This window comes from Diuraphis noxia, unplaced genomic scaffold (genome assembly GCF_037042655.1).
Source record: "Diuraphis noxia isolate RWA-SAM2 unplaced genomic scaffold, SU_Dnox_SAM2 contig0005, whole genome shotgun sequence".
NCBI classification, from domain to species: Eukaryota; Metazoa; Arthropoda; class Insecta; order Hemiptera; family Aphididae; genus Diuraphis; species Diuraphis noxia.
Window position 1 is genome coordinate 30,182,656 of NW_028301715.1, and position 10,872 is coordinate 30,193,527.

A 10,872-nucleotide genomic window follows, 5' to 3' on the forward strand; every position below is an offset into this window, starting at 1 on the left:
AAGCCTGAGCCTCAGACGTCAGACCACATAAAACAAAATTAACCGAGACCCGGGGTTCATGTCGAACTCAGTCAGCTGTTATAAACACATTAGCTATAATTATGTAGTAAAAATCTATTGTATAAAACGTAACCGTGCATTCACCAATTTAGGGAACACTGAATTTCTCGGCCGGTTTATATTGGAATAAATAGAGATATTTTTACAAGTTAGTGATATACAAAATTACAAACACACATTTATAAATACCTACATTACAAATTTTTTATCATTTCGGTATTATGCGTATATGCGCAGTAAAATATGTCTTAACACCTATTTTGAACACCATATTTGGATAGGCCTATTTAGTTTAAGGAATTTTTATGAATCAACTATTTAAATTCAAAATTGACTGAAAAATAGCCATTAGCCATTTCAATTTTAATAAACAGGTAGTACATTCTTAAGATTCATTAAAATGTTTAAAACCATTTATAATTATTTATTGGTTACTTTTTGAATATTTTATTTTATATGTTCTATAATAAAGATTAGGTAACATAATATGTATATACAATTATTTATACCTACTAATAGTTAATCTTAATAATTGTATGCACACATTACACACGGTATTATAGGAACCTATATCCTATTATTTTTTTTAATAATACAATAGACTTGTACTATATAACAATAGCGAATGCGTTCATAACAGCTGACTAAATTCGACGTGAACCCCGGGTCTCGGTTAAATTTGTTTTTTATGTGGTCTGAGACCTCCTCATTATCGAGATCGGCACGTGACATACCTTCAGTGTGTCGAGATGGTAGATACTAGAAGAGGCTGATGTATCGTCTGAATTTTGCGATTGTGAGCGACAAAATTATATAATATATATATTTATATACGTTGAGTCGTCGACCATGGAAGCAAATGGTGAACTTCTGGCATGTCAGCTGGATAACTTTCGTTAAGCGGCTCTCAAGCCGATACTTGAATATTAGTATATAAAACATAGAAAAAGTTTTTTTAAATCGGTAGATAGTTTACCTAAAGTGGAATACGCATCAGATTTATTGAATTTGTTACAATAATTCAAAAACATTTTTATTGTTTCGTGTTTGTACATAATATTATCTTAAATAATAAGTTGTAATATGTTATTCAAATAAATCTCTTAACAATAATAATAATATATACTTTGTATTTGTAGTTTTATTTTATTTTTTAAATTATGTGCAGTTAGAAATATCCGTATAACATAATAAATTAGAATACATTTTACACATATTGGATGAAAATGGTGAAATGTAAAATACTTCAGAACGTCATAACAAAATAAAAATAAATCAAAAAATGTAACACCTAGTTTCTCAAGTTGTAACTAAATGCTGGTATTAAAAATAAACACGACCACTAATAAAAAAAAAAGTATTCAATTGTGAATCTTAAAATCCTTTTATCATATGGGCAACTCTTAAAAATTAGTATTTTGAAAAATCATTTCTTAGTGCTTCCTTACATGTAGGGTATCACGAAATCTCCTAAGAAAGAATTTCTTCGAATTAGATATAATATTAATTTAGGAAAATAGAAAATGATAAATGTGTATTTCTTACCTTTTTGAAGAAAATTGTGGCGAAAACCAGACAACCAGTAATTTTTTCATTATAAATAGGTAGGTACAAAAAATGTTGGCTATGTTAAATCAGAAGGAATTAAACATAATAAAAATATTTTGAAAAATGTTTTAAGAATCTTTATAACTATAAACAAAAGTATCTAGATATTCTATATCGTTGGAATATGTTGATATATTATAAAATAGGTATCTAATTAAAGTGTCTTTAATATCTACTTAATAAAAAACATATGTTATGAATTATAATGTAAAATATTGGAGGATTTTAATTTGATTAGGTATTTGATTAGGTACCTACTATTACAGTAATTTTGCTATTAACTTTATCTGAAGTATTTAAGTTTTGAAAAAAATAAAACTGAGCTTGAACAGGATGAATTAGGTGAAATGCTCTAGAGCAATATGTTCACAACAATAACAAGTATTATTATAATATCATACAATAATTTATTCTCAAAAATATCTAAACATAGGTATTGCAGTATTGCACAATGAAACAAAGCGTGTCCATAACTTTTAAGTTTGGTAATACAATACCCATTTTCAAGTTAACACAAATTTAATTACAGAGTGTTCCATAAGAATTTAATAATTTAAAATGGTGGGATCATTAACATATTATCTTACCGCTTAAGTTTGTAAACTCTTATAGATGGCAACCAAGGTTATTTGGAAAAGAATATTTTAATTTCATGAAAAAAAAAACATACCCAAATAAAAACCATATTATATATATATTATGTAACATACACATCTAATGTTAAGGAAACATTTTAAACATATTAATTTTAAATATAATGTTTGAATGTAATAAGTTGTGAGTTGTCATTTTTGTTTATATAAATAGCTATGGGAACACTCCGTAAATATATTTAAAAAGTATACATTTCATACCATCATCAATATTACTTCCAATTATATAATATGAAATAAATAATAATATTATATTAAAACATTAAATAAATAGTTCCAATTCCCTCAAAATAAATATTTAGTTATTCTTTGAAAATTGTGCAGCCCATAGTAATGCAGATATTAACCTAATTATTATAATAAACAGTGTAATTTTTAAAAAATAATCATAAACATTAAATATTTTATTGAGACACAGAGTGGCCAATAGAACTAAAATGGCAATTCAGATGCCGTGCAAACCCGGCTATTCTCTCAGGACAGACAACTGCCAAGTGTAAGAGAGCACCATCTCTCCAAAATAGGACATAGTAGAAACTTCCATGTGCTCGATAAAATTTCTGCCAAATAGACAAACTAACAAGAACTTTGGACGTACTCTCATATACATACCATACCAAAAAAAAAAATTTTGTTAGACTAACTATACAAATTCTAAGTGATAAATATATAAAGCATAAAAATGAATGAGTCATTATTGCATTTAGTGTTGACTACTAATTTTGACACTTTTAGTATAAAAAAAAAAATTCCATCATCAAGAAGTAAACACTTGGTAGGGGACTCAAAAATTATGGCTTTAAAAAAAATGTATTATAAATTATTATCATAATTTATAAGTCATAACAATGATAATTACAGAAACAATTATAAATTTGAATAAGATTTAAAAATTATTTTAAGTTAATACATGCTTTGGTACATGTTGATAGGAAAAACAAAAGCACATGTCTTTTCATGTGCAGTTAACATTGCTCTGCATACAAAACCACTACCACAAGCACACACATAAGGTCTTGCACCTGTATGTTTTCTATAATGAATTACGTAAGAAGAACGCTGAGAGAATGTCTTACCACACTGATCACATTGATAAGGCTTTTCACCAGTGTGAGTCCTGAGATGTAATACTAATGTACATTGTTTTGCAAAACCCTTACCACAGAAGCTACATACATTTGGTTTCTCTCCTGTGTGTAATCGTTTGTGTAACTTCAAATGTTCTCTGCTGGATAGTTCTTTGCCACATATGTCACATAGACAAGACATAGCTCTTTTATGAGTTCGACGGTGTAGAGCTAGTGAACTTCGATCATCAAATTTACGCCCACATTGAGTGCACACGTATGATACTGTATCACCATGTATAAGGCGCATGTGTGTTGCTAAGTATCGAGATAAAGAGAATGATTTTTTACATGATTCACATTTAAATGGCTTATCACCAGTATGCTTATTTTTATGTTCATTTAGTGAACTTTCTGTAATAAAATTTTTGTTGCATTCTGAACATGTATACTTGGACTGCTTAAGATGACGCTTTTGATGACGGTACATAGACGATCGATGCTGTGTAGTATAACCACATGACTCACATGAAATAGTAGGAGGTTCATTATTATGGTTTAAGACATGAGTGTTAAATGCCAAAAGATTTTGAAATGTGCGATCACAGATTTCACATACATGCAGAGGTTTATCTTGTTTTTCTGTCAAACTATCTGAAGGTTCGTCCACAGATTTGCTCTGATTTTCATCATCTACTATCTCAGCATGAACAGTTTTCTTGGGTGATTTAACAGACAAACGTTTACAAGGTCCTGATTTTCTTTTACTTGGTCTAAAATTAATTACAATATATTAATAATTAAAATTAAAAGTATTAATTGTTTTTACCTTCTAACTGTGGGTGTCCCTACATCACAATCACTTGGTGGCTGATTCTAAAATATTTAACATATTGTATTATTTAATTTTAGTAGGAAATTATCAGACACAATATAAATAACTCATTTCAATTGTTGAAAACTTAATACATTGGAGAGATAAAATTAACGACTTGAGTCATATAACAATTTATTTGTGTCATTAAAGACATTACCATTTGATCCAAGATGCCACGAAAATGATTCTCAGTCTCCTGGATGCACATAAAGAAGTTATACGTCTCCAAAAGTTTCCGATGACAACTATTACATATCATTTTTGGAAACGGGTCTTCTTCTGAAAACTGATTAAACACAGGACGACAATTATTGGTATTGATAAAAATTAAAATTAAAATACAGTATAATAATATAATTACTAATTACTGTACTTAGTAATATTTAATAAAAATATCATCTCTTACTTTATTCGGTAAACACATATTTATTTTCTCTGCCAGACCATCAGGATCTTCGACTATGGGCGTTTTTGCATCGTCTTCCGTCAGACAGTACCGACAAAATCCAGATAGGTCCATTGTAACAATTACTACGAAGTGTAAACAACAATAATTACATACGAAAAAACACGAACATCCATACGAATTTGGTCAAATAATTTTTAAAGTGAAAGAAAAGTAATGGGTACCTAGCTATATTGTGTATGTATGAATGTGTAATACTGTAATATTCTATATTTCTATTATTTCATCAATATTATTTCGTACTATCATAACCACAGACCATTCGCAACAGATAACATCAGCTTTCGGTTAACCATTCTAACCTCAAACATTTGTTTTGTCCAAAAACGCCCTTTTTTCTGTATACTTGGCATTTTGAAATTTTTCAACTTAAACAATATTGACGTTTTTCATAAGATCAACATCAATTACATATTATATACATGAGATCTTAATGCTATGCCAAACACATTTTGTCTAAATGTTCACCGTTGCATCTTATAACCCACCACGAATTTCTGGCCTCGGCCTTGTAATGGACTCCGACACCAATCTGAAAGTAATTGTCGCTATAATGTTCTCTGGTGCAGTTTTCATAAATTACTATTAAATCGCGTTTGATTTGTTCTAGAATTGACTAAAACAAATATAAATATACGAAATGCACGAAAACGCATCAACGAAAGTGGCAGTTACTACTTCTGTAACACCAGTACATGGCCGTCCGGAATTTAGCAAACACAGAAATAGCAACCACCAAAGGAACCTTAGCCTTGACTTTCGGTATGATGTTACTAGCTTAAGTAGTACTTTCTTTTACCTTCTGATTCCCCTAATAAAAAAATGCCTAATTTATGACATGTTTAATTTTCATTCAAACTTTTTTTTTCTAACTTACTGGTATTTAATATTTACCAAATTATTTACTATTCAAAATATAAATCATGGCCAAAATAAAATAAAATATTTTCAGTTGAATTTCTATTTTTACAATATACTGCACAAAATTTAAGTTACGGTTTGATCTAATCAGTTTTAACATTTTTATAAAATTAATGCCAAGTGAAGCTTGATTAAATTATTAATTATAAATTTCAAACGACAATTTGTCGTTTTATAATAACTTAAAGTAATAGCATAAGTATTTCAGAATTATTGCAAAACAAATATTCTAAATGAATGATCCAATTAAAGTTTTTTTTATCTATGTGTGTTATGAGGTGTGTTATTATTACTAATTTTATTAAACATAAAGGTCAATGGGTATTGTATTACCAACAATAAGCCATCCATCACACCACCGAAACCGTAGTTTGGATTCTGTGCTTACTAAAATACCAGAGGTAGATGTGATACCAAGTCCTGAATGTCCTGAACCAATATGTGCACCAATGTCTGATCCAAATATCCATTCGGATGATTCGGGTATTGGAAGGTAATTAATATTTTGATAAAAAAATTAAAACAAATAATAATTTGTCATATAGTTATAAATTATTATAGCTCAGAGATGGCGAGCAGCTGTAGCCGAGAGAGTCTTAGCTGTTCAGAACCCAGCCCTTCGAAACAAGGAGGTTACGATACTCAGACATTTGACAAAGTTTCTAAAAGCTTTCTGCTCAGACTGATTGAGTCCAAGCTGTTTGATATGCCAATGGCCATTATGTACCTTTTCAACTCAAAAGAGCCTGGTGTCCAACGATATATAGGTAATGTTATTTGAATGACATTTTAGATTATTCAAATATTACATATTTATAAAAACAGTGATTTAAATTAATTTTCAGGTGATAAATTGTTTAGTTTTGATGACAATTCAGTAGATTTTTTCTTGCCACAACTAATTAGTATGTACATACAAATGGATGACATAGCAGAAGCTATAGATCCGTATTTGGTACATAGGTATGTTAAAATTTATCATAGTTATAGGTATTGTAAATTTTTATTTGCATTTATTTATATTAATTAATAAATAACAATTTTAGGTGTCGTAAATCTTGTGATTTTTCTATTAAATGTGCATGGTTATTAAATGCCTTCCATGATTTAAATACTGAATCAAAATCTCGTGGTGGTCAATTAATCAGTACAATTCTCAACGAGCATTACAAACAAGGACCAAGTGAACCAACCTCTTTAGACTCATTCAACCTATTAACAAAAAAGACTCATTGTCGGTCAAGATCTGACAGCTCGATGGTCAATTTAAATGGAATTCAAATAGGTAAGATTTTATTGTACAGTTTACTTAATTTACAATCTTTCTTTTTTTTAATTTGTACAAGTTTACTCATAATATTTATCTTTTAATATTTAGTGCGAGAACGAAGTTTTTTAGGGGATTTAAGTTCTGGTATGGCATTTGATAATAGATGCAGTTGCACTGAACAAATAGCTGAGTGTCGATGTGGTGTAAGTCAAATAACCAAAATATTTTTAAAATACAATTTTATATATTTATACTTAACAAATTTTTTATAGGCTCCTAGAATGTGTTCCGAGATAGAATTTATAAAATGCTTAACAACACTAGGACGTGATTTGGCTAAACAATCAACTAGAGAAGCAAAAACTACTTATCTATATAGCCAATTAAGTTTAATTAATAAGAATTTACCTGCTAAAGTTTGGATACCATTGTACAATTGTAATCATCATATTTTATCAATACCTCCACGTGTAGCAGCTGTTTTGAATTCTAAAGACAAGGTAAATTATTTATATTTAGGTATGTGATTGTAAGATATTCAAATAATTTAATTTAATTACAATTACTAAACATTAATTGTATGTTAAATATTTGTATTATATTTCACTGGTAACAAAAATCTTAGATATCTAACCTCAATTTTAATTTTTCATAATTTGACATATTACGTTAACAATTAATTTATGTTTAGGCTCCATTTATTATTTATGTGGAAGTAGCAGAAGTAGAAGATGCTGAACGATCTCCTTTAACTACCCGGGTATCAAATCTTCGCCAAACCCGTAGTGAAGAAAATCTCACTCGATGTGATCCCCAAGACCTTAAACCGGAAATAAACAATCCAAACATGTTTATCGTAGCTGGTGACATAAGACGTCGCCTCACTGTTTCTACTGATATTAAAAGTTCTTCACCCACAGATCCCGAAGACCCTTCTGCTGCTGCGCTCAAAGAGCTTTGGTCTGAAAAAGAAAAACGTGTCAGAGAAAAATCTCCATATGGTGGTCTAGCCAACTGGAAATTGTTGCCAGTTATTGTAAAGACAGGTGATGACTTGAGACAAGAACTTCTCGCCTCTCAATTATTACTAACATTGCATAGTATATGGATGTCGGAATTAGTACCATTAAAAGTTTTTCCATATAAAATATTATGTTTATCAAATGATGCCGGTTTAATAGAACCAGTATTAAATTCTATCTCTTTGCACCAGATTAAAAAACAAAATAAAAATTCGTTATCAATGTATTTTGAAGAAGAATTTAAAGAAAATTCTTTGGCTGAAGCCCGACAAAACTTTATAGAAAGCTGTGCTGCATACTCGCTCGTTTGTTATTTGATCCAAGTAAAAGACAGACATAATGGAAACATACTTCTTGATAATCAGGGTAATCTTATACATATTGATTTTGGATTCATACTATCTGCGTCCCCTAAAAATCTAGGATTTGAAAGTTCGCCCTTTAAATTAACTTCGGAAATGGTTGATGTAATGGGTGGACTTGACTCGGATGGTTTCAAATACTTCAAACTACTAATACTCCGTGGCTTAATTGCTTCACGTAAACACATGGACAGAGTGTTGTCTGTCGTTCAAATCATGCAGTCTGCTAGTATGAAATATTTTTATCAGCTAAAGACTATGATCAAATGTGATTCAATATTAATTGGTTAAATTTTTTTTTTACAGATTCGCAGTTACCTTGTTTTAGAGCTGGAGCAACAGCTGTAATTGGATCTTTGAAATGTCGTTTTCATTTAAATCTTACGGAATCTCAACTGCTATCGCTCGTAGATAACATGGTTGAATCATCATTGCATTCAATCACGACCAAATTGTACGACGGTTTCCAATACTACACTAATGGCATACTGTGATTTTTACACTTTACGTTACTTGGAATACACTTAACAATATGTTCAAAGTTTCCAACAAAGTATTTACATAATTGGCAAATGCTACTTCCAAGTGCGATTTTTTTATTGAATGAAAATGATAATTAATGTTTTGCTCACTAAACCTGGTCAATAAAATACTGTCAATGTTACCTAATACTAATGTTAGAAAAATTCTTTATTCTTTATCCTAAGAAAAAATATCAAATATATCGTAAGTTAACAAATCCCTTTGTACATACATACAACCAAAAACACATATACACTGTATTTGTACTATATCATTATGTTATAACAAATTGTAATTAATTTGTAAATTATTTTTTTTAAGCAAATAAACAAAAAAATATTAATTAAATATCTCTATCATTTGTTATTTTGATAGTTCCTACCATCAAGGAAGTGTATCCAACTAATTTCTTATTTCTAAGAAGCTTAATTATTATTAATCATACATATTTCTTCAAGAAAATAATTATACAGTAATTTACCATATATTTATTGAATGAAGGTTTATGAGAAAATTATTATATTTTATAACTTATAACCAGGGCCTAAAATTACAGCACTAATAAATGTATTCTTTAAAACTTAATTATGAACTTTAAAATTCCAATATATGCATTGTAAATAACTCTAAAATTTATGAAATATGCTGAAAAAATGTTCTTGAGCTATTTTATTCATTTCTTATAATTCTATTTCTAACTATAATATTATGCCATGAATACAAAAACAATTTAACAAAATATGTTTGATTCCATTCTTAAGTGAGAATATACATAAAAAAACTTCAAATTTTAAATACGCAATTAGCATTTAAAACCATAAATGTGCTAACATTTTGACATGTGACGTCTAATAGAATGACGCTAATTTAGATTTTCTGAGACTTACCAAAAGAAATATGCAAAATGCTTGAAATTCAAGCTCTAGTTAAAACTAAGATATTAAATTTTCAATATTGAAATTTACTAAAGAATTGATCATAAAATATAATAAATAAATATAAACTAACATAAAATATCACTGTTAATTTTTTTTTTTTTTTTTTGACAAAATATTGGTAACATATTTATGTCCAACAGCATATTTACACATCAATATCAGTTTATATTATTTATAATACTATTTAATTGTCATGACTTAACTCATAAGTATCTTATTGCTCTAGTTGAATCAATTATAACATTTATATTAATAATAAAGAAAAATAAGTAACAATTGTACTCAGTTAATGAAATAAAATGTATAAGCGAGTCATTGAACGATTCAAATTTGAAGTTCTCAGTAATGATGGTATAACTAGTACCAATATTTATAAAAAAATAATAATATTTGTAATATATATTGATATTAATTTAACATAACATTTAAATTTTTTTAAATTATAACGAAAATGATATTGGTATCATCTAACGTTAACATAATTTATGTAGGATTAATTAAATAAATATATTTTGTTTAATATGTAATACTAAAAAAATTCAAGTTTAAAAAAAAAAATTAGATGTATTCCAAGTTCAAATCCACGTGGTCTCATGAAAGAATGTTCATAGGAGACATTAAAAAGTTTAATCTTAACGCTGACCAAATTGTAATGTATTTAATAACAAGGTATATGATGCTTATTGACATCAGTCAGGCCATTCAGCATTATGCAAACTAAGTAAAATTAGTGCTATTTAATATTGTTCAGAGAACATATTAAATGTAACTTAAGTAACATATAATATTTCTTTTACTTAAAAATTGGTTACATTACTCTGATATAGTGATATTAGTCAATGATCACTGCCCAACACTGAACTTATATTATAAAATAATATATTTGAAACTGATGCAGTAATAACCATATGAATAGATATTTATTTCATGTCACACCATGAAATGTTTTTAAATTAGTCACCATACCATTTTGATATACAAAAAGTATTTCTTACAACATCACTGACTCAGAGACTACAAACCACAAATATCTAAATTATTACTTATATGACGTTTCCATATTTATATATGATATTTCATACACAAATTTCACTACTATATTTGAG

The 10,872-nt window shown here is 28.3% G+C and overlaps 2 protein-coding genes across 4 annotated transcripts; one reads left to right on the forward strand and one right to left on the reverse strand.

Moving 5' to 3' along the window:
• Positions 1–2,052: 2,052 nt before the first annotated feature.
• On the reverse strand, positions 2,053–4,965 carry LOC107166872 (uncharacterized). The gene is made up of 4 exons (XM_015515707.2): positions 4,672–4,965; positions 4,423–4,551; positions 4,218–4,264; positions 2,053–4,161 (listed from the first exon to the last, which is right to left on the reverse strand). Exons 1-4 carry the CDS (start codon positions 4,783–4,785, stop codon positions 3,225–3,227), a joined length of 1,227 nt encoding a protein of 408 aa, XP_015371193.2. The 5' UTR covers positions 4,786–4,965; the 3' UTR covers positions 2,053–3,224.
• Positions 4,966–5,047: 82 nt separating this feature from the next.
• fwd (phosphatidylinositol 4-kinase beta fwd) lies at positions 5,048–9,176 on the forward strand. 3 transcript variants are annotated; one of them, XM_015515705.2, is made up of 11 exons: positions 5,048–5,269; positions 5,342–5,493; positions 5,966–6,145; positions 6,214–6,419; positions 6,498–6,615; positions 6,699–6,937; positions 7,031–7,125; positions 7,195–7,422; positions 7,614–8,310; positions 8,368–8,535; positions 8,613–9,176. In XM_015515705.2, the coding sequence occupies exons 2-11, from the start codon at positions 5,372–5,374 to the stop codon at positions 8,798–8,800; spliced, it is 2,241 nt and encodes a 746-aa protein (XP_015371191.1). In that variant the 5' UTR covers positions 5,048–5,269; positions 5,342–5,371; the 3' UTR covers positions 8,801–9,176. The 3 variants fall into 3 exon arrangements, with proteins under 3 accessions (XP_015371191.1, XP_015371189.1, XP_015371192.1); XM_015515703.2 differs by having other exon boundaries at positions 7,614–8,535; XM_015515706.2 differs by lacking the exon at positions 5,048–5,269 and having other exon boundaries at positions 5,348–5,493; positions 6,198–6,419; positions 7,614–8,535.
• Positions 9,177–10,872: the final 1,696 nt, after the last annotated feature.